Raw genomic sequence first — 24,673 nt, forward strand, 5'->3', positions numbered from 1 at the left:
TGGAATTTCCCAGGTACGTGTACATTGAACCTGTAGATACTGTACATTGTGTCTGTCTTCTCTGTCACAACCCATAGTAGAATAGCTTTTCAGTGAGATAAACTGGTTCGAGATCACTTTTTCGAACTTGTTTGATCTCTCCCATCAGGTGATCACAACATCATGGTGACCTTTGCCGGGATGCAGATCTATGGCAGCCCGTTCCTCAGCCACTGCTACGACATCAACCAGGTGCAGGTCGGGGACATTCCCAACGGCAAGATGGGCCAGCCCGTGCAGGTTGAAAGTAGGTCATCTTTAACTTACCATTGTTAAAGTCACTAGAATTACCGGCAGCACAGTTGATTAAATGGCCCAGTAAATGGCCAGTAATCAGTAAAAGTTTAGTACTCTAATGACAGTAAAAGTACAGTAAAAATAAGCACTAGTACTTAACAGTGATGCTTCAGTGTGACAGTAAAAGACGATTTACTGAAAATTTTACTGAAATACTACTGTCAGTAGTCAATCAGTACTGACCAGTGAATTTTCAGTACTGATCAGTCAAATGTCTCAGAGACTCATCATCTCTTGCTCTCCATCTTGTGTGGATGAGACATACAATGTAGTTTTGTGTCAATTTGGTCTTATTGATTGATCAACAGGTATCTCTACCTTGGGGGAAAGCACTTTTAAGATTTAGCTGAATGCAGTTGTCCCCCATGAATTTGTCTAGCAACCTCTTTCTGGGTTGGTCTCTCTGGTTCTGTCCCTCAGTATACATATGGTCATTGGAATAGTTTTTCTTTACCAGTTTTCCTGATTCTCCCTCAGCCTATAGATGTATGTTGTTAATTAGATTATGTTCTGCGTCTGATCCAGTTGACACCAGTCGTGCAGGACACGGTGATCTTGCCGCCAACGTCAGCGTGAACTACCAGAACGTCCCCTGTGACCTCCGCAGCCGGGGCCAAGATTCCTACCTCCTGACCTTTGTCCCCCAGACCACTGCGACCCATGACCTGGTGTTCAAGTTCAACGGATCCATCATCCCAGGTTAGTAAGATGTCAAGGTCACAGATCAAATCTGTGTGTACATATTGTGTACAAAATTAGTGAAAAGATGGTTTAAGTTTGAAGCTACAAAATTGACAGGTGTAGATGGAAGAGATGAGGATTTAGTCAGATGTCAATCACTGAGAGCAGCCTGTATTGAGTATTTCTAATTCCCCAAAGTCACATTCATGAAAATTTATGGTCAGTAAAAGGAAACTGGAAGAAACTTTCAGTTACCCATACTACAGCCGAGTGTTGTTTCTCACAAAGGATGTCATTGAGATATTGTAAATTCATTTAGCTTCGCAGTGGTTTTATTTCGGGTAGTAGGGAAAAGAAGGGTTTCGCTGTGTTTTGAATTTGCAATTGAAACAGTCTTGTAGTACAGTTAAGTCTTAGAAGGGAGATACGTCCGCTATGTCGTTAATTTGCGTTACAAAGGTCACCACGAAAACCACAAAAATAAAGCTACCGCAAAAGTTTACAGTATTAGGTCCTTCAGGATTCAAAGCTTTACACCAACTTTTATTTTACCCACAGGATGCCCCTACCGGTGCAAGATTGTGGATGCCAGCCAGGTGACGGCCCACGGCGACGGTCTGGACCGCATTCCCGTCGACCGCCCGACGAACTTCTACATCGACACCAGCCGAGCGGGAGACGCCGACATCGATGTTCGAATTGCTGGTATGGTTGAGGTTCAGAGCTATGAAAGATGAACATGCACTCCAAATATTTCCCAGGAAACTTGGGCTGTATTGCAAACATGGAAACCTGCTTTGATTGCCAAACATTTTTCAGGTATAAGAAAAATGTAGTCCTCCCCTATAGTTAAGTCCTTTTTAGTTAGTTTCTTAGGTTAAATTTCAAGACTGGTAGTACTCCTTAACAGCAAAGGAGCTTTCCCTGCAGTTGGCTTTGTAGGGCCAGAATATGTTCTGGTAAACTGGTAGCTGTTGCCAAGAAATTCTGTGGTGAAAGAATGGTCACTACGGAATGTTTCTTGGTAACTTTTACATTGCCATTCACGTTGCCATTTTTGATGTTGGATAAGTTAACACATCAAACAATGACATCTTGAAGAGGAATGCATCTGGAATCAAGTTTTCCATGGGTTTTTCATAGTGTTATACCTTATACTACACCTACTATAATGTACTGGCAGGTATGAATGCATGATGAATGAATGGGTATGTCAGATACAACCCTCCCCCAAACACAACATGAGATTCTAACCTCACCTGACACACCACAAAGGCTTCTAACTGATCGCTTGGGTGCTCACAACACCTGGTGAAGGGTCTAAATATTAAGGTAACATCAGAATGACATGCTGCATTGATTAATGCACAAAATATCACCAAAGTACCGCATGCCTTCGTGGTTTGGTACACTGCAAGAACACTGCTTAATTAACCCTTTGCCAACTACCACTGACTGTATGGTAGCAGATGCTTTTGCAGGGTTATGATTTGTGATAGTTTTGTGTCTGTGTTGTGTCGTGTTGTGTCGTGTCATGCTGTGTGGTGTTGTGTTGTACATGTGTCGTGTTGTCTAATCTTCTTCAGAATATGCTTTCTTTTCCTATAGGGTTCTGAACAATTATGACGTACATATTGAATAATTATGATACAACAGGATCATGAATTATGATTCAACAGGGTATCCAACAACATTATACATGCCATATGCATTGGTGTAGCTTGTGATATCATGATGCTTTAACATGCTTGTGACTCTTTGAAAACGTGAACAATGTAGTCCCAAAACAACAGACACGTTGGAGACACTTTTTCAGCATTTTCTAGCTCTAGACCTTGCCGAACGGCTAAGACTCAAGCCGACGCAGTTTGGTAAATATGCTCCTTTTTATTTCTCTGTAGCCTTACCTCGCAGGCTCGAAGGTAGACTTAAGAGAGGTGGTCAGTTTGATAACTCGGTGAGATTTGTTTTCCAGATTTCATCTTTAACCCCCCCTTGTCTCTTTGTTTTCCGAGTAGTGAGTATAAACCCTCTAAATCTCGTAATGATTGATGTGTTGTTAAGGATGCATGCTTTTTTGCAACTTATACCTTCGACCCTGGGAGGTTCTGGGGCCAAAAACTGCACAGCAGGAAATGTTTACTGTGTTTCCAACCCGACAAAAAGTAACTGCAATTCTACATTTTTGTAAACTCTGTAGCCAGCATATGTGCATGCAGAAAAAAATTGGAATTGTTGATTTTCTGTATGCCCTGTCTATGTTACACTTGTGTATTAAGTTCTTTGTATTTGATCAAGAAACCAATCCAAAAATATTATCCGTTGCAACAATCATCTGCGATTTTGTCTAAAACCGAAAGAAAAAATCTATACTCCTGCTATGCAGTACCACGTGTGGTTCTTTACCATTGTGAGCACGCTGATAATTAGGACTATGCATACAAGCCAATGATGACCAGACCTGACAATGCTTAATCTACCTGTAGAGTTTATCGAAACACAGATAACTGCTGTTGTGTTTGATAATGGACAGAAGACTGCATCTGCACGTATAGCATGTCAGGCACCCTGCTTTTTGCTGCATCCATTTTGACTGAGAATTTGCAAGCTAGCTAACAACAGTGCTATAGCTCGACTCAAATCATCATTTCACCATGTTGGCCTGCTTTGCGACCATACTAACCGACTCTCATGTCTCACCATTCCATGCACCACCCTATCATATACAGGAAGGTACCATGTCATCTTATCACGTTTTGGTGTCATCCCTCACTTACAGAATGCATGAAGACTTTTATACAATTTCACATCCTGCACTCTTGAAATGCACATAATGCGCAGAAATTTCTCTACAAAGTTTGAACAAAGGACATTTTTCGTCCTTCGTTTTTAGTTGTTTTCTCAAAATTTGCGTGTGCACAATTCACTGCAACATCAAGTTGTACAACATTTCCCATCAGTGTGTAATGACATGCATGAGCACATATTGCACTGTTTAAGGATTATAATCAAGGTATCTGTTATCTGATAATGGGCAAGTTTTGGATACAGGTCATTTAACGGTATTGCCTTACAACCTTATCTTAGTGGTGGTGCCTTGTAACTGCTTAACGTTTTGAGTCAAGGAATACATTGGGTGAAATGTAAAATTGGATAGTTTGAGATTAACAGAGATATAACTACCTTCCTCATTTGAATATATGCCGATGAAACATGACCTTAGAAAGGTACTGTCTGAGGAAAAGATTATGAACAAAACATCTATTTTGTTGTCGGACAATCTTGTTGGATATGTAACCTATGACCCATGTAGGTGCAGAGGCTAAGAACGTGCCTGTGAAGCTTACCGGAGGATCAGGCAAACATCTGGCTGAATACACACCTACCCAAGTGGGTAAGTACAATATCATTTGTCCTGGAGTCAAAGCAAATGAGGTGGTACATGTATTTGTAGTGTGATATAAAATATGATACATGTAATAACTTTATTGCAAGTTCATGCCCAAAGGCTAATTGCAGACAAACAAGTACATGGAGATACATGGAAATCGAAATAGTTATCTAGTCTACTGTGAAAGTTCTATGAAAATATTTATGGTACACAAACTTTATACTTATTTATTTATTGGTTTGGCTGTTCAGCACACAGCCAGGGCTGCCCAACTAGCCTGTTGCTATTACAAAGGGCTATCCCTGCTGAAAAAGATATCTATTAGACATAACAATGGAATTTTGACATGGACAGCATAATGAACTATAACAATATTCTAAGTACATGTACGTAAAAACTATTGTATATAAATGACAAACTTTATATTCAGTTCCAGTCCATGTCAACAACCTTTCAACCACTGGGGAAATATATGTAGCTGTTATATATTGATTTGATACTTGCTGATTCCCTATACTTATTATAGGCTCATGAATGACACAAAGAGAATGATATAGAACTCATAATAGAGCACGATGGAAAGGAAATCGTTGCTTTTAACAACCACACAGGTTTCAGCACCATGTACGCTCGAATTTACCAAGGAGGTTTGAAATTTGATTTTGAAACTCCAGGACCTTGAACTTACCAATCCTTTTTGTGCCATGCAGTTTCCATGTATATTTCTCTCTGACATAACAAACTATTTTCTTGAAGTATTGGAGATTTTTGAGTATTCTGCGCACCTTGCCTGCTATGGTGACAAAGGGATTTTTAGGTTTGTGTGTTTGTGTATTATAGGTGAACATCAGATCACAGTGACGTATGCCGGAAGGCCTATTCCCGGCAGTCCGTTCTCCTCCTATGCCTACGATGTGAACCAGATCCGTGTGGGAAACATTCCCCGCGGAAGGGTGGGGCATCCTGTGGAGGTGTTTGGTAAGTCTAACATCACTGTTGAATGTTGATGGTATTTGCAAAGCACCTACATGATTAAGTGTAGGCTAACATATAATGATTCTCTACAAAATGTGTAAAATTACAATCATTGGATGAGGTAGATTGTCTATTGAGAATAATTCATAGACCCTAAGATTCAGATTTCAAAAAATCTTAAGTTTGTTTTTCATATTCAGTAGTTTTGTATTGCCTTTCTGCACTCATTTTATGCTGCTTGATGTAAGAATATGCTGGCACATAGCTTTTACACTGATATTTTCAGTAGGAATCATCCTTGTATCTCTTTTGATGGGGAAAGTCTTCAGATGTAAATGCAAACCCTGAGGTACAAATTTTTGTTCTGTTAGTGTTGTATCAAGGTAGAACTTAAACTGTTTGTTTGTTTTGTTAAACTGTATGATTACTCCCCTTGTAGTTGATGCGACCAAAGCTGGTTCAGGTGTTCTTGAGGCAACGGTCAACTGTCCGACCGACCCCGTCACCAGTCAGATGGACAGTATCGGACAGGACCGGTTCAAACTGGTCTTTGTTCCCCGCTGCAACCATCCCCATGACATTGCATTCAAGTTCAATGGGAATGTTGTGCCAGGTAGAGCCACCTTGTAACTGTTGTTTGTCTCTATACACCTTTTTCATGATTGTTAAGAACATAAGATGAATTATCATAAAGTGGTGGATTTACTAAACTGTACATTATTTTCAATGGCAGTATGAAATGTTGACTTTCATGCATTATATTTGATTGGAATTAGTGATTCATTGGAACATAGTGATCATTAGAACATAGTGGCAAAGTTTATGAGAATGCAAGGTTTGCCTAATCTTCAAGTTTGTAGCCTTAATTCCCATCAACTTATTTGAACACCTTAAGCCTGTATATCACTATGTCTTGTCATGTGATAATCAACATCAAGTCACGTGACTAGGGAACTGCAAGACAAGATCTGACTTCACCGGGTTGATGAAGAGACAGAGTTTGTCTCGAAAGCTCCCCAAAGTAGAAAACTCTTTTGTTGTGTGTAAGCATTTCAATATTTTGTCAAAAGTATTCGAATATGCATTGCAAGTATCAGTATTTACTGGAAAGTTTTGTTGTGTTTTCTACCCTCTCACAGGGAGCCCCTACAAGTGCTACATCTCTGATGCCAGCCAGGCGCAGGCCAGGGGAGACGGGCTGGACCGTGTGCCGATCAAGACTCCCTCCAGCTTTGTCATCGACACCAGCAGGGCAGGGAATGGAGACGTCGTCACCATCATTACAAGTAAGCTATCAACTTATTTCCTTATGCAAATGCATGATTCAGGTAAAAGCATCTGATAAGATAAAAACTAAGCTTTCGATGAGTTGAGGACAAATTGGTGACATCTTGGCAAATGCCAAATGTAAAATATCTCTGCAACTAACAACAACTACATGATTGTATATTGTGGTCAAAATGGAGATACCAGGATGCAGAGGAAAACATGCTGTTTCCAGTGGAAGGTGTCAGGTTTTTAGGAATATTGTGATATCTTTTTTTGCACTGGAAATGTGGAGACTAAGTAGCCACTTTGTATTCTCAGGCCCCAGTGGAAGGAACATCCCCTGCAGGCTGAGTCATCAGGGGACGCTGTACGATGCTGAATATGTTCCTCTGGAAGTCGGTAGGTTGTCTTCCTTTGTGTTGAACATGTGTTTGAAGAGAATATTCTCTGTCTCATTTTACAACAAGAAGACCTCTCTCTCCAATTTTTATGTCTTTTATTCCCCATCATATGGGGGTTGGACATGCTTGCACATGGATGGGGGAGCCCCAGAACTCCTCAGCAAGTGCAAGTCTTTTTTATAGCAAGAGTTTTTACGGCTGGATGCCCTTCCTAACGCCAACCCAAACCCTACTGTAGGGCTTAGGACAGATAGTGCATTGAATTTCATAGATCAACCATTTATTTAGGCAACAAGGATTTTATGGTGTCAGCATTCAATAAGCATGAAGTATATTCATTTAAGTTATGTTTGAATCTTTTCAGAAAAGATAATTAGATTTCAGATGACTTTTCTATTAGCATCATATGAACTGATAAGAAAGGGGGTATTAAAGTCTATGGGAAACATTTGCATCTATAGTTTGTATGTTGAACTTCATAACAATTGCACAAAGAAAGTCAGATAATCTGAACAATAAATTTTTTCCATCATTGTCAATGATATGTTCTATCTAACATGTTGAAAGGGCTGTAATGATTGCTCCTATCCTCCCACAGGTGACCACCAGATTGACATCCACTTTGACCAGCAGCCGATCCCCGGCAGCCCGTTCCACTGCCACGTGTACGACGTGAGCGGAGTCCGCATCAGGGAGATTCCGCAGGGCAGGGTCGGCAAGACTGTGCAGGTGGAAGGTCAGGAACTGTCCCAACTTCCATAATGTTAACAAGACCTACTCATATATCAAATGCCATTCTCATCCCATACTACACAATCTTGTATCAGGTGGATTAGCTTTATGGACCTGGTTATGTACCTGTCCAGTAGATGCCATACTTTGTACCTTGTACAATTGTTGTGCAATAAAGTTATCATTATTATCACAATCCATCCAACTGTTCTTAAGTTTATGCTGACCACAAATAACTGGAAACACATAGTATCACAGAAGGACGCACACATAGACAGACATACCCAAAACATAACCTCCATAATTCATGGAGGTAATAACTGAAGAATGGGATTTTCTTACTTGCTGAATGTCTCTGCTGCTTCTCAACTGCTGTCATGTAGGCCTAATGAAATCTTTAAAGAGGACATCAAATTCAAATCCAATAAAGTAAAATTCTACAGTAGATTAGTCCATTTTTTTGCTTTCTTGTTATGATACTCCATACTGTATATAGGAGCATCCTAAGTTGATAGCTTTAGACAACGCTTAAAATTAATTGCAATAGCTTTAAATTTGGTGTGAAAGGCTGTTCAGCGTGCTATAGAAACTGGTGTGTTACACCAAAGTGCGGTTATACCAGATGTATAGATACAGATACAGGTATATTATAACTTGTTTACTTGCAACAAAGATTTGTAGTAAAGTTAAGAATTAATCCCTACAGTTGACACCAGTCTTGCTGGCCGGGGCAGCCTACAGGGAAATGTGAGTGTCCTGAGGAACCCTGTCGCCAGTAACCTGTCCAGCCTGGACTCGGACCGCTACCTGATGACCTTTGTCCCTCAGTCCGTTGACCCTCACAACATCGTGTTCAAGTTTAACGGATCGGTGGTGCCTGGTAGTCCCTTTCCCTGCTACATCCTGGATGCTGGTCTGGTGAGTGTCATTGTACAAAATTATAGAAAGTATTTTAAGTATAACTGTTATAAGTATAACTGTTATCTTGCGATTAAAATCGCAAGATAACAGTTATACTTATAACAGTTATACTTATAGCAGTTATACTTATAACAGTTATACTTATAACAGTTATACTTATAACAGCTGCAGAACACAGTGGATCATCATCATAACACTATACTCAAGCAAAGAGATAGACTTTGGAAATGGTCACAGATGTTTCAGACAGCATCCGCTCTCTTTCATCGGTGCTGTCAGCTACAGTATTTCTGAATCAATAACTTTTCATCATCTTCACGCATGTACATCATGTATATACTGTAACTTGTCAGACGTTTCATACAGCATCCGCAGTCACTAACGTTTCCAAATGTTATCCAGTTGCTCGAGTAACTGTTACCTTACATTACCTGGCTGTCTAATCTTCATTAACGTATTGCAGTAACTGTTATTATTCTACTAGTTCTCCTTTAAGCATATAATCAAGTCTAGGTACCAAAAAACTATCATTATAAGGTAGAGTTTTTATTTCCAAACTTTGATATAGAAGCACCAGGTGTTTTGTGTGGTCCAGTGTTTAGTGACCAAGGCTATAGACTGAAATATTTACAATTAGAATCACTGCAGTGCCTTTTGTCAAGTTGTATGCTTCTTGAATTGAAAGATTTGCATTAATGAAGATGGGGTGTGGTTCACTGCTTGTTGAACTTGTCAAAAAGGCTAGGAGAGTTTCCCCAGTTCTGTGAACCTATAATCATGTTATATTTATATCTTGATATTTATATTTGCACATTGGAATGCAGGCATAAACTGTTTTGTCTGATCCATAAACAGGTGAGGGTGACAGGTGATGGCCTTGACAGGGTGCCAGTCAACTCCCCGACTCAGGTGTTCCTGGATGCCTCCAGGGCAGGGGATTCAGAGGTTGATGTCAGCATCACAAGTAAGACATTTCTTCTGATGAAAAAAACTGATGAAGAAATTTCTGTTCACTTTCTACCAGTTTGTTGGAAATTTTGCTATAATGTCACAGAGCTGTAAAATAGCTAGTTTGAATCCTTCCCACATGTGCACCTTTAAGTGTATAGGTGTGGTGCCCATCTCTGCCCTTGGCTTACACAGGCCACTACAGTAAGGAGCTAGTCCACTGGTAGTGGTGTATCTACTACTCCCATGCTCTTTCTCATAATTATAAGTGTTGAGTGCTAATTAAGCAGAGATGATAAAGCAGGCTGTTTATGACCTGACCAGGGTTTGAGCTGATGACCTTTCGAATGAAGGTGTAAATGCTATCCCCTAGTCTTATGCACCTGAGTTGTTTAATACAGACCTTAAAGTTTACTTTGTCTTTAATTCAGGATAGCCTAATAGGTCTCTATTCAGAAGTCTTAACCTATTAATTTTTGAAATTAGATTTGGTACGTCAAACTAACAGCTTCTTTATGATGATTAGTTTGGGTTTTAACCTTGAAGTTCCTTCCCATAGGTCCGTCTGGCCGTGCTGTACCTACCAGAGTGACAGGCAAGGGGAACTACACTGTGGATTACACCCCTACAGAAGTCGGTGGGTCTAATCTCTGCTTTGCAATGTCTTATAATGTTTGAATGAGTTCCATTATTAGTCCTGATATATGTGGTCCTGGTACTGGCAGCATTCAGACAAATATATCAATCATTAGGACAGTTTGGTCTTTTGAATGGTTGCAGTCTTTTTGAAAGATGTTATGATAGTTTTTAAGAAATGACAAAATAACTTGGCTCTAAGATTAAGGTTAAACAACACCAATGGATACTAACTAGAGATTTATCTGAAGTCTCAGTGTTTTTGATGGGCTAGCACAAAACCTACCAAAATATGTGAATCAGTGATATTGCTTTGTTATGCAAATGACACAATAATAGTGAAATAATGATCATTTAAACAAAAGTTTTTAACACTCAATGACGTCATATTTTAATTTAGAAATTGTATTTTGAAAATAGTTTTATTTCAATAGATTTTATTTGTCAATGGAGCCCAAGATCTAACTTCTGAATGACAGGCTTTCCCCAGGGAAAATTCCACTGAGTAAACTATTGCTCAGCCAGCTGGCACCAGTTTTTCCAGTTTGACATACCAAAGTTGGGCTTGTTTTAATAGGTGTCTTGACACAGGTCACGGTTTGACAGTACACATACCATATAGTTCTCTCCTAAAACTGTAAAAATCATAGATATGACACAAGTTATCAAGGATTTTCATATCAAAGATATTCATTATTATTAGTACTGATTTGATTCCCACAACTGTAGACAATTTTGTTGATGTCATTTACTGTTTCAAGCCTGTCTTACAGCTTGTTGGTTAGACAACTAAACCAATCACATGTGATCAGTGGTGCAGCTAATTAGCATACAAAACCTGCTACAAGAGTTGGTTTCACCTCAGAGAGTGGTGACCTCTCTACAAAGTTTAGGCCCTAAAAAGTTGAGGAAATATCACAAATATTGTGGTTATAGCAGGGATATCACAATCCTGTCAGGATGTCTTGGAAGTACACGTTATCTAAAAGCAAGGACAAGACACCAGGTAAATGGCCCAGTTTCACACCTGTTATATTTTGACTTGTAGTATGTCCTTTTAACTATTTCAGGGGTTGTCAATATATGCGTGGTTGATCTACATGTATACTGACAACTTACAGCTGAGATTTACATGCGTACAGATGGTGTCAAGGCCTCTAAGTGTTAGATTTGTTGTCTTCAATGTGGCTTCAGGGCACAGGTTGGTTCAAGCCATGTTGTATGGTTCGACTGGTATTTTTTCTGTGTTACGAACTGTGTCTCTAGAGAATTGCTGTATTTTCGCTGCAGGTCCACACAAGATTGACGCAAAGTTCGGAGGGATGGAGGTGAATGGAAGCCCCTTCACGAGCTATGCGTACGATGTCAGCAAAGTACGAGTTGGACACGTTCCAAATGGAGTTGTCGGAAGGCCAGTAGACATCGATGGTAAGGAGATTACTGCATAGAGTTTTGCTTTCATTGAAAACCTGCTCAGACAACTATTCAGTTGAGTGGGAGGGGGGCATTGTTTTGATTTTAGCCAAAGGAAACACCTGTTAGTTGTGAACTTTACGCTATATTTATCATTTTCAAAAAAAGTTTTAAGGTACATAGCACTGAATTATCGCTGGAAGAAGTTTTGAATTACAAAATGTAACTAGATGTTAACTCTATTGTATAAATGTCAGATGTTAAAGTTTTACATCACATACTTGATTCTCTGAGCATATGCTACATTAGACAGTAGTTGTCAACAGGCATATGTGACACTTAAATGTAAACTAAGCTATCATTTTATAGCCTTGTTTGGTTTTTAGTGTATCTAAGATGGAGTAAACTTGCTTCAAGATATACACAGACAGTTTTGCAATAATTGGTACCGTGCAGTGCACAAATTGGGAAACTTAATAATGTTCATGTTTCTGCAAAGGATTTACAACTTGTAAACTAAGTATAATAATTGACATGAAATATTCTAAGTCATAATTTTTTTGCATTTTGCAACTAATTTTTTTTTTTTTTTTTTTCCCAGTTGATACTTCTCAGGCAGGGCCAGGTGAGCTGGCCGCCGCTGTCACTCAGAACTACCAGCCGATCCCCTGCACACTCAAACACAAGGGGGGCGACGTCTACACCATCACATTCATCCCACAGAACACTCAAGTGCACGACCTGCTCTTCAAGTTCAATGGCACCATTGTTCCAGGTACGATGCTATCTTTTGTGATAGTATGATTACTAGATTTCCTCTTCATCTTCAACGTGTCATCAGCAGGTGCTCCAAGTGATAATTTAGTGCAATCTTTTTCTAATACATGTATTGATAAAATGTAACATTATACTCATTATGTCCTCTGTATCTTATTCTTTAAATTCATATCAGCTGATGATACTGCAATAAAATGGTGTTCATGTATCTAATTATAGTTTTTCATAGTCTTTGGTTAAAAGTAGATGCACCTTACTGTAACTGTACATAGTTCTTGCAACTGTACATAACTTGACTGTCTTACTAGATGAGATTCAATGAGAATTAGGTTCAAGTACTTTACTATATGTCAGTTTCAATTAGAACTTACTGAGTCATTGGGTATCAGCCAGTGACACTTAAAGCTATAATGCACCCCATATGATGTCTACAGGGAGCCCTTTCCATGTGTACATCATCGATGCTGGGCTGGTGACGGTGACTGGTGAGGGTCTGGACCGTGTACCCGTGGGGCGACCGACAGACTTTCTAGTGGACACAACCCGGGCGGGGGAGTCTGGGCTGGATGTCTCCATCACTGGTATGTTAAGATTTCCATTTGATGTTGCAAAACTGGTGATTGGAAGTTTCTGATATAATAGCTCTATTTTTTAAGCCAGATCATGATGAATGTGCTCATCTTATGGTGGTAAGAGATTTATGATCATCACATTTCTACAAAATAATTTTTTTCTGCTACTCAAGATGTGCATTTACCATGATGACTTATGTACCTAACATAGTAAGATAGAACTTCCAATACAAGGAAGAATTATCTTGGATAGCTTTAGAATTGTTTGGAGTTCACTAAAATAACAGGTGGTTGATATGGTCCCAATGAACAGACTTGGAGTATCTGGACTTGCTTAGCTTGCTATGACTTTTAGTCTTGTTTTGAAAGGCTATAAGATGTTGAAACATTGTACTATGAGTCTACTATTGTGATGATGTACACTTGAATATTTTCAGGACCTGGTGGTCGCCGTGTGCCCTGCCGTCCATCCGGCCATGGAAACTACTCTGTAGAGTACACACCTACTGAAGTTGGTGAGTCATATCACTTGCTATAGTTAAGGTGAATAAGTTGTAACAGTAACAGTTACTGTTAACAGTTGTAGATTACCTTTTATCCCACATAGAGATCTTTATATTCAGGCCTCAACTTGTTGATTTTCAAAGCGAATTTGAAAAAGAAGATAAAGGAAATATTCTAGACATTGGACCTGATTTTGCCTAAGTTACCCTTTTGAGATAAAGAATTGTAAAAAATATGGTCATTTATTGATTATGCTTGCAAACAAATTGAATTTGGAAGCATATTGAATTTGACAGCTTGTTGCTTTTATTTGTTGTTTTTTCCCCTTAGATATGGTGATTGTTATCTTCCTCTCTTAATCTTATATCACAGGTCCACACAACATCGATGTGTTCTTTGCTGGTATGGAGGTCCCTGGATCACCCTTTACCTCCTATGCTTACGATGCTAGCCAGATCCGAGTGGGACATGTGCCTGATGGGATCATAGGCAGGCCAGTCAGTATTGAAGGTAAGACTATTTATCATTTTTATGATAATTATTATAATAGTAAATGTTTCTAATCCTTCGTATGCCCAACAGCAAAATTTTATGCCACATAAAATGCTATACATTGTACCATGTGCAATTGTTTAGCAATAAAGTTCATTAACCCATAAAACAACATGCAGTTCCAATTCAGAAGGCAATTTTTATTCACTATATGTTTTATTCACAGATTATTATATATAATGTACTAAGTTGCAACTATGAGGTTCACGTCTCATGTAACTTTTGGTTTGTATGTACTATGTTCAGACTTTCCAACTGTGACATACAGTAATTTTAATTTATTGTATGGACTCTTATGAATTCAAATACATAAAGTTTAACCTTTTTTCGAGACAGACTGTCAGGAACACTTTTCTTTTGATTAGCAAATAAAGTATTTAATAAATATGTAAAATTTTGTAGTTTTTTGTCATAATACTAAAGCATCTGATTCACTGTCTTTCATAACAACATGGAAGATCATCCAAAATGGATTGTCTGATTCAAAGGTTGTGAAAAGAATTTGGTGACATTTTCTCAGACAATAGCTTGAATCTTTTCTTTTTTCCACAGTTGACACTTCTCAGGCAGGCTTTGGTGATCTGATGGCCAATGTCAGCACCAACTACCAGACTGTACCAAGTACGCTGGAGGGGCGGTCCAGCGACCTCTGGGTCCTAACCTTCGTCCCTCAGACTGTGCAGACCCACGATGTGGTCTTCAAGTTCAACAACGACATTGTGCCAGGTCTGCCAGCATTATTGCTATTACTACATTCATTGATGTTCTGTGATTCCTCTATATTCGTTGTGTCAATCTAACAACAGGGAAATGACATCTTCAGTGAGCTGACTCCAAGCTTTATTCTGACAGCCAATTTTTTACCATATGAGACCTAGTGATACATTAATCTTACTTGGGGTGATACAAGTTTCTTATAGGTTACAGTCTTTTGCCTCAGCTGATGGGGAAGCGCAATTTGCTAATAGGTGGCAGTTAAGTATGCCTTAGATGAGAGAAAATAGTGCGGATGCTAAGTTGAATGTGTATCATTGATTCAAAGATTTTATGATCAAACAAAAAATGGATTGAAGTTTAGCCAAGAAGATGAATGACAATTATTGCAAATTATATAGAATGCGTAGTACCCACTGAATTAAAACTATTTGTGTCCATTTCAGGGAGTCCCTTCCCGGTAAAGATGATTGACGCCAGTAGCGTACACGCCTCGGGCGACGGTCTGGACCGCGTTCCCGTCAACCGACCCACACACTTCAAGATCGACACTTCTCGCGCCGGAGATGCAGATATCGTTGCGCACATCACGAGTGAGTGGGGGGGAACTGTGTCCGTCACGGTCGCTGTATTTTGCACTCTTTATGTTATTTCTTGGTGTACAGTGCATTGTCATTGTGGTTGTCTGTTTTCTTGTGTACACGGAAACTGTGCACTGGCAAGGACAGCTGGCATGTCACTGCATGGCCCATCCCCTCCGTCCCGTGTCATTCTGATGATGTGAGTTCATGGTTCTAATCCCATATTGCATCTCCTCTGCAATGTCACATCACTGAGTACGCTTTCACTGAACGCTGTGGAAGTACCTTATGTGTCTGTCTGTGTGTGTGCGTGTGTGTGTGTGAGAAAGAGGGAAGCAAATAAGCTTAGATATGAAAATACATTCAAAATCTTAAGACTCTGACACCAAACATCTTCAATTAGTCTCTCAATGACATCTTCAAGTTTCATGTTCTGTATGCGACTGAATTTGTCACCAGATGACAGTTCTTATCAATTTTATGTTTCCTCTTTGACACAACAACCAAAAGATTCTAAATCTCTCTGTTTGTCTTTATTGACTTGTATGATATTTCCTTTGTTGGAATGCAATTCAAAAAAATTTGTTTTCAACTTTGTAACACTATACCAGTCCTACTGAATGTGAATCGTCATGATTGTTTCATCATTGTTTTCATCATTGTCTATTAACTTCATTCTATATTCATGTTTATCATATCTTTTTATTGCATAGCTTAGTCTTTATTTGACTTATCATTTCTACAACTAAGAGCTTGACTCTGTAGATTCTGCTGTTTTATTTGTTAGCCTAGACTTTTTATTTGCTGTTTAGTTCAGTTTGCAAAAACCTACAGCAAATTGCTTTTAACAGAAATAAGCAACAAATGATACAGACACAGCTTAGCCGCTGACAGACAAATTTACACCTTGCTTGAGGCGTTACGCTCTGTCCTTCGCTGTGCGCTTCCTTCCCCCCACCTCCACCTCCCCTTCCTCTCCGTAGGTCCCACCGGGCGCAAGATCCCGTGCAGCGTGTACGGAAGCAGCGGAAATTTCACCGCGGAGTATACGCCAATCGAAGCAGGTAAGTTGTAATCAACTGTACAATGTAAGTGTAGTCTACTGTTTAATGCTGTGTTTTTGACGACACCTCAGGGGCTAGCCTAATGATATAGTACTGTGTGAAGTTTGAAAGAATTCTAGAAATTGCATAGGAATTTGTCCACAGGCATTTGTTGGCATTATAACAATTTCTCATATATAGCTTAATATAGATATGAAAATTTCCTTCTAGAATTATCTGTAGTGAAAAAAATTGTTTTCTTCCTTTAAAAGTTTTTACTATAAATGGTGCAATATCTATTTTCTAGAAAAAACATCTATTATACAATCATTATGTCATATTTTACCATATGACAGTCGTTTATCTTTTGTCATAGTTTACCTAAGAAAATGATGTGCACCGTAACAAGATTTCGCCAGCCTGGCAAATGCTATAATAATATTTTCTGAACAAAGTTGCTGACTTTCCATGTCAAAGAGTAACAGTGGTCTCTTGTACTATAATTTTCCAACATATTTTGTCAAACATATCTTCAAAATTTGAAAAACCTTTTCTTGTGCATGTTTCAGGTGACCACACCATCAGTGTCACCTTTGCTGGCAGGACCATATCTGGCAGTCCGTTCACCAGTAACGTGTACGACGTCAGTAAGGTCCGAGTCCTGGATATACCAAAGGGAATTCCTGGAAAACCAGTTTATATAGATGGTAAGTACTGCAAAGATACATGTAGTACAAATACCTTTTAGATTCAATAAAACATGATATAGTGATCATAGTACCAGAAGCTTAACAATAGATTGAAATGAAAGCCTTAGGGTATTGATTCAGAAGGAACTTTTAAACTTTTTTTGCATAGAAGAATTGAGTTTTATTGTTTTAAGTTCTTGCCCGAGGGCTAATTACAACATGACACGATTGTATAGAAAAAGTACACAGAAAGTATAAGAATGTTAACAATGGTGACAATTGGAACAAGTGACTATTCTAAGAACTGCTATGGAATCCAATCTAAGATTTTGGCTTTGACTTCATTTTCGGAAGTTGTGGAATACAAAGTGTCCCACTTTTTATGCAATGAGTGGGTTTTGAGAAGTTAACAGTGTTCTAGTTTTCTTTTCGTCTGTAAATGTTTGGCCTCTTCTGTTCATAAGACCTCTGAGTAGTATGGAACAGAATTTAGATTACAAATAGCTATGCACAGAAGCTTGAGAAAATTCTTGGTATTGCCAGTCTAGCTCAGATAAGTGCAGCATCATCTTTGGGGGATCTATACATTGCAATGCTAACATTTCTGAATTTTTGTTACCACTCCAGTTGACACCTCAAAAGCTGGCGCAGGCGAACTCGCTGCTATTGTTACTCATGGAAAGTTCAACATCGTACCCAGCACATTGAGGGGCAAGGGAGACAGACACAAGTACACGCTGACCTTCATTCCCAAGGTCACAGAGACTCATGAGGTCATCTTCAAGTTCAATGGGCATGTTGTTCCAGGTAAGTGCTAATTCTGGCACTTTCGCCACATCCAGGAAAATTGTGTCTGACTCTTCAGCACTCATCATCATTATCACCTAACAACTTAAGATGAATGTAGTGATAGTTATTAATAAGAATTGATAATCATATCTAAGGTTAGAACCGCTAGATATTGGTATTGTTAGATTTGTGCTGAAACCCACTAATCCTGGTAACTTTTACTTATTGTTCCATTTTTACTGGTGTCCTTCAAGTCTACATGATTGTATATCAGGGCAATGCCATCCATGGCACAAGAAACAATGATTATCAAAGAATTTGTGCTCTCATTTCTTCATTCAATCATTTCTTTATTTCCTCACTCATTCACTCAATCTTTGAATCACCCACTCACACACTCATTCATTTATTCATTCATTCTGACCATTTTCTCTACCAGGTTGTCCCCATGAGGTTAAGATGATAGATGCCAGCCGTGTGACAGCCCATGGAGAGGGTCTGGGGCGCATCCCCATCAAACACCCCACAGACATCCACATCGACGCCAGCCGCACAGGGGACGCCCCCCTCTCCTGCAGTATCAAAGGTAACAGAACATCCCTACTAACATCCCTCCAGAGATAACCAAGAACTTTCCTGGCTTTACTAGATGTCGTCTGCGCATGCTCAGTCCAGCCCAAGGCCTGATGTAGGGTGACACCAAGATGAGAGTAGAATGGAACTTATTCAATGAGCTGACCTGAGATGTAGATAGGAGGTAATTCTATTCTGCTCTGTGTGGACTTTATGCAGATGACTTTGCATTTGTCTGGGTGTAGTTCAAGGCCCCAAACGTAAAACCAGTCAGAAACAAGTTGCAGATCAGAGTTAGTAGTGCTGGCTACCTCCATGGCCGTTTGTCCAGAATTTGATAGTGAAGTGTCATCAGCGAAACAGTTGATGCTCGACGTACACGGCAACTCTTTAATGTCATTTATATATATCAAGAATAACAGAGGACCAAGGATGCTCCCTTGCGGAACGCCGGCATACGTGTACCCCCAGGACGATGAAACCCCGTTTATGACCACTCGCTGCTGGCGGCCTGTAAGGTAGTGCTCGAACCAACCGATGAGCGGTCCATTGACGCCATATCGCGATAGCTTGTAGGTTCATCCATCGTGCCACACAGTATTTAATGCTCTACGGACGTCTAGAAAGACGGCGGCCGCACAGGAGACGTTGGAGTCATCAATGGACTTGGCCCAATTGTCGACCAGTCTCATAAGCTGTAAAACAAATACTGTATTTGTTTATTTCATGTTGTACTTGAGAAATAATTTGATCATTGAATATTTGAATGAATCACCCATTGGCAAGAAATCTACATACCAAAAATCATGAGATCATTTAACCGCTTCCTGAGTTATCCTCTTCCAAAGTCTGAAACATAACCAGCCCCTGCAGTTCCAAGAAGGCAAGTAGCGAGCCCAAACTTTAAATACTAGGTCTATCGAGATCTATCTACCACTCAAAAATTAAGACCATAGCATGTTTAGAACACCAGATATCAAAACTGGAAGTTTCACTGCAGTACCCTAGAAAGTCGTTCAGTGGCCAATAATTGAAGTTGACCTTTGTTGTACTGATTCCTACTTAACAACCGAATATCATAAGGATCCATCGTCAGGTTCTTGAGTTATGCTGTCCATTGACATACACAGACATGCAGAGAACCAGCACATGAAACATAACCTTCTTGGCAAAGGTAAAAATAGAAGAGTCAACATCATCCAGTCCTAGAGATCTACTCTATCTCAGATCGTATCAGATGTAAGAAGTTTATTTCAACTTGCTGACTATTCAACCTAACCAGAGAATCTGTGTGTATTTTCAGGACCCAGTGGACAAAATGTGCCATGTACTCTGTCTGGAAGCAAGGGAGCATACAAGGCGACATATGTCCCTGCAGAAGTTGGTGAGTTTCACCTTTAGCACACTGAAGTAGCAATTTGGCACCCAATTCTCTATATGTTAATGAGTTAAAGGTTAACATTGAACATAATATCAATATATTGATCAATTTCATCTTTGTAGTGTTAAAGTCATGTATTACGAGGCTACTTTTCTTACTATCTGTGAAAACTAATGACATGTGTATGAAGAGCATTTTGATGGGACAGTACAGTACTGTTGGAAACCTGTAATTTTTTCCAAAATCAAATTATGCATTACAAATGGCATTAAACACAGACATAAATACTTAATTTCCCCATTTCAATTTTAACAGTGGATGGAAAAAAGCAGGAGCTTTGAATCTTTCCCATTCAAATTTATGAAATAGATATTGGCCCACAGGTAATTGGGAATCTCTATTCTGTGAACATTTGTTGACTACTCTCCAATTTGATAAGTAGCATTGACAGTCAATGATTGACTTGGCCTTGATATATCATAATGACAATCCTTCGTCAACACTAATCTCATTTGTTGTGTCTTGTTTTTCCTTTTGTTTATAGGAATCCATGACATTGACATCCAGTTTGGAAACATGCCCATATATGGCAACCCTTTCCACAGTCGTGTATACGACGTTGCCCAGGTGGCGGTAGAGAGCGTACCGGTGGGCAAGATTGGCAGGACTGCGGAGGTCAAAGGTCAGAAGGCCATCTTTTTATTCCTTGTTTCATAAGAGTTTAATAAGATGTTCTTAAAGAAATACCTTGGTAGTTGAGGCAAGAAAAAGGTTAGATAATGTCTTTCATCTCAAAAATTGGAGTCACCAGAATTTTAGACTGAATCACGTAATCTTCTTCAGCTGATTTGAATTGGAGAGCAGAACCTTTTCCACAATTTCAATTACCAACTCAGATGAAATTTCATGCCAGTTGACATAATGTTCAATTGCCAATGCAATCTATCACATAAAGTATGTTCAGATGCTTTTGACAGCTTACTTAGTAACTTAGAGGAGTACTGGCTCACGTTTTGAATATTAGCTGTTCTATTTGTATCATATTGCAACTGCAATATTTAGGGGCTATTGAAAATCAATCACAATTAGATTTTAAGAGAAATAAAAATCATCTACTATCATTATTTGACCAACAGTGTGTTTCATGATTGAATTTTTTTTACTGGTCCTTCCAGCATCATTTGCAATAGTTCTTAATCATGACGGTGATTCCAAGTTGATTGTTGTATTATTTTCCCATTATTTCACAGTGAGCACAGCCAAGGCAGGAGATGGTCAGATCACAGCAGACGTGATCTGTGAGGACAGCCTTGTAGCCAGCACCGTTACCCAGAAGCCTCAGGGGAAATGGGACGTTGCCTTTATCCCAAAGAGCTTTCAGGATCATCAGGTCATGGTCAAGTTCAATGGAGCTCTTGTGCCTGGTGAGTTTGTGTTTCAAGCTACTTTGCAAATCATTTTGTTTTTAACCTTCTCCTTGCTGCCTATCTTTGTAACCAATAGAGAATGGGGTGCCAAACAGCTACTTCAGTGTGCCAACGGTTAAAAAACAGTCTGATACATAAATCATACGACTGTTAAACTATTTAGGCTAAATTCACCCATTGACAAGTAGATTCATTAGAATCACCCAATTCTCAAAAACAGCAATCTGCATTCCAAAACTGCCCAAGAAGACCACTCAGGGGACCAATGAAATCTGGTCTTTGTGGACAGATGGTCACTATTATAGACAGATTCTTTATGCTTGTGTCAAAGAAAATTCATCTAAGGGATCACCAAAAGGGGATAATCTTATATAGAGGTGGTTAGTAAATGTACAAGTTTGTCACTGTAATTTTTGTTCATAATGTATTGGTTATTTCTTACACTTTATTCTATATTTGTTCTGTATTATATACAGTTGATTTTTAATGTACATGTATTGTACTGCTGACATTATCTCTATCATGTGGGAGGGTAACTTCTAAAGTTGCGTATGCACCTGTTTTGCCCTCCTTCTTACATTTTGATGAACTCAAATAAAACAATAAAACTAAAAACACTTCCCCTTCTTGATTTTCCAGGCTCCCCCCATGTTTGTAAGATCTTGAATGCCAGCACAGTCACCGCTAGCGGAGATGGGGTAGACTCAAACAAAACCCTGAGGGCTGGAGATCCCGCCAAGTTTGCCATAGCAACCAACGATGCAGGAGAGGGAGAGCTACTGTCTACTGTGACAGGTAAATAATTTATCTATATTTTAAAAAAAAACTGCCTAAACTTAAACCAACAGATACTCACAATACTGTAAAATGATACTGAAATGCTTGAATCTGGGGATTTAATTTTGTGGTAGGGAGGAAATGGATTGTTTGCGGTGGTTTTGAGTTCGGGTTTGAAACAATAGTAGTGCTACAGACACACAATGGAATGGTTTTTGTGGTGGTTTTAAGTTCGCAGTATAGCGGTAAAAAGTTCACAGCAAAGACCACAAACATAAAACCACCGCAAACATTTCTACATTTACAGTGTTTTCTTGCAACCTTCAGACTTGTTATCTGAATTGTAATGCTTTCTTTAAATCTGCAAGTAAAAGAAGACCCCTGGTCAATGGGAAATGTGATAACCAGCAGAATATGAAGTAGTAAGCTATAACTAGCATCTTGCACTGGATTCAGTGCCAGTTCTTAGAATAATAATAAAAGAGACTTTCTTTCAGATTAACTAGACAATTGACCAGTTTGTTTGGAAGCTTTTTTGTTGTTATTTATGGTTTTTGCTTTTGTGTCAACAGCTCCAAGTGGAAAAGTGTCATCCTGCACCATATTAGGAGGTGGCAGGTCAACAACACATACGGCAGTGTACACACCAGAGGAAGTTGGTAAGTTACTATTATTACTATGCTTTACTTATCATAACTTTGTTTTACTTCTTATTTCTTTGCTGCTTGGAATGAATTGAGTTGAATGACGATATCAAAGTCACTGAGATATGAGTTTAAGCCAGTGTAAAGTATTGATGAAATAGTCACCCAAAAAGGTTCAGTAGGGACAGTCTGAAAATTTTCCCTTCCTGACCTCTTTCACTTCAAGTGTTATATTTACTGTCACTAATGGAGATCTTTTAAATAAACAATATACAACTTGCATTTCCTTTTTTACATCTCACCTTCCATTAGTTTCTGAAATAAGTTCCCGACTGCTCCCTGTTTCTGTTATAGATGAAAAATTATCTTGATTTTTACATTAGCTTTACTTATTGTTATGTCACCAATGTTAATCTTGATGATGATGATGATGATGTTGATTTTAGCTTTGTACTGGTAACTTATTTTCTTGACTTTGTCTCCCAGGGAGGCACAGAATTGAAGTCAGCTATGCAGGAATGCCCATCTCTGGTAGCCCCTTTGCCAGCTACGTCTATGATATCAACAAGATCAAGGTGCAAGATGTGAAAACAGGCATCATGGGACTACCTGTTAGTATGGGAGGTACGTTAAACCACACTTGTCAATAGTAAGCCATTAGAAAGTTGTATAAACTTAACTTGTTGAATAAGTAATGCTCTAGTGTTAGACACATACACCACATACACGGAGTTGACATTTTTCTCTGAGATGGGTAATGCGATGTTAGCTAACAGAGATCATTTTCTGCTGGTACATCTAAGAATTACTATGACTTCCTTTTTTCTTCCACTATATAGTGTTGTGTGTGGTCTACTACTTGTCAGTCAAATTTATGCTCCATTTCTAATTCTTATCATATTGAAAAGGTCAAGTTTTCTGTATGCACCTGTCCTTGGTGCTGAATCTAGTGTTCATTGGAAATCTCAAGCTGTTATGCTAAAACGGATATGCTTTCCCAAAACAATTGTAAAATTCACAGCTTCAAGACCTGGTGTACTCAGCAATCAGAAAATACAATTTCAATACTTCCGAAAATAATTTCATCAGGTTGGTAGAACATAAGATATTTGGAGTTTCTTTTAACACAACCAGGTAATCTCACCTGCTGACGTTTTGGTGTCTGTCAGACACCTTCTTCAGAGCTTCTGACTGGAGTACAGCTTCTCACCGCTATAAGTGGCAATTTCAATAGTTTTTATTCAGCTTTGACTCTTTGTTTCAGAACATGGTATTAATATAAGCACAGTATTTAGTAGCTTCAGTATGGTTAAATGTGCAACAAATCACTTTACTTTTTCTACCTTTGCTTTCTACTCTTTTGACAACAGATGAAGAATACTTTTATTAGTTGACTGCACAGCATCTATTTTCTACCACCTTTGTCAAGAGTTGTTGAAAAACAATGTAATTTGTTTCTCCAGTTGACGCCACCAAAGCAGGACGAGGTGAATTGGCAGCATCAGTCACTGTAGACAACTTTAAGGTGGTCCCAGCCTCACTCTTACCAGGGAAGGAACCAAAGAACTACATCTTGAACTTCACTCCAGATGTCTGCAAGACCCACGATGTCCTCCTCAAGTTTAATGGAGACATTCTTCCAGGTAAAACATCTTGAAGTACTGATGATTATTGTATACTTTATATATATATATATATAGTCTTGAGTTACCTGCAAATTTTGATATCTTTCTTTTACATCCTAGGCAAAGTTCATTTCAGTTTGTTAAATTGTGCTGTTTTACCAAAATTAGAAATACTTGTACCATGGAATTCTAGAAGATGTCGTGTTAGATTTAAAAAGCTGTCATTTTCTTATTGGACCATGTGTTTAAATAGCCATATTGGTAGTCAAGAGGGATTTTAGATGATATCTTCTAATTTGTGTAAAAATGAAAAAAGCTGTCT

At 38.9% G+C, this 24,673-nt stretch overlaps 1 protein-coding gene across 6 annotated transcripts in view; it reads left to right on the top strand.

Annotated features, from left to right (window-relative positions):
- The window catches only part of LOC136422948 (filamin-A-like), a 117,311-nt gene that overhangs the window by 36,916 nt on the left and 55,722 nt on the right, over nt 1–24,673 (top strand). For 5 of the 6 annotated variants that reach the window (XM_066410885.1, XM_066410881.1, XM_066410882.1 and 2 more), the window contains exons 18-47: nt 149–286; nt 862–1,035; nt 1,576–1,722; nt 4,331–4,411; nt 5,249–5,386; nt 5,823–5,996; nt 6,523–6,669; nt 6,971–7,051; nt 7,652–7,789; nt 8,492–8,703; nt 9,562–9,670; nt 10,214–10,291; nt 11,581–11,718; nt 12,305–12,478; nt 12,915–13,061; nt 13,490–13,567; nt 13,929–14,066; nt 14,661–14,834; nt 15,269–15,415; nt 16,387–16,467; nt 17,016–17,153; nt 17,763–17,942; nt 18,364–18,510; nt 19,801–19,881; nt 20,423–20,560; nt 21,129–21,302; nt 21,945–22,100; nt 22,655–22,741; nt 23,213–23,350; nt 24,190–24,369. In XM_066410885.1, coding sequence (XP_066266982.1) covers nt 149–286; nt 862–1,035; nt 1,576–1,722; nt 4,331–4,411; nt 5,249–5,386; nt 5,823–5,996; nt 6,523–6,669; nt 6,971–7,051; nt 7,652–7,789; nt 8,492–8,703; nt 9,562–9,670; nt 10,214–10,291; nt 11,581–11,718; nt 12,305–12,478; nt 12,915–13,061; nt 13,490–13,567; nt 13,929–14,066; nt 14,661–14,834; nt 15,269–15,415; nt 16,387–16,467; nt 17,016–17,153; nt 17,763–17,942; nt 18,364–18,510; nt 19,801–19,881; nt 20,423–20,560; nt 21,129–21,302; nt 21,945–22,100; nt 22,655–22,741; nt 23,213–23,350; nt 24,190–24,369 — 4,113 coding nt within the window. The remainder of the gene's footprint in view (nt 1–148; nt 287–861; nt 1,036–1,575; nt 1,723–4,330; nt 4,412–5,248; nt 5,387–5,822; nt 5,997–6,522; nt 6,670–6,970; nt 7,052–7,651; nt 7,790–8,491; nt 8,704–9,561; nt 9,671–10,213; nt 10,292–11,580; nt 11,719–12,304; nt 12,479–12,914; nt 13,062–13,489; nt 13,568–13,928; nt 14,067–14,660; nt 14,835–15,268; nt 15,416–16,386; nt 16,468–17,015; nt 17,154–17,762; nt 17,943–18,363; nt 18,511–19,800; nt 19,882–20,422; nt 20,561–21,128; nt 21,303–21,944; nt 22,101–22,654; nt 22,742–23,212; nt 23,351–24,189; nt 24,370–24,673) is intronic. The other variant, XM_066410886.1, reaches the window with a different exon arrangement.

This window comes from Branchiostoma lanceolatum, chromosome 17 (genome assembly GCF_035083965.1).
Source record: "Branchiostoma lanceolatum isolate klBraLanc5 chromosome 17, klBraLanc5.hap2, whole genome shotgun sequence".
NCBI classification, from domain to species: domain Eukaryota; kingdom Metazoa; phylum Chordata; class Leptocardii; order Amphioxiformes; family Branchiostomatidae; genus Branchiostoma; species Branchiostoma lanceolatum.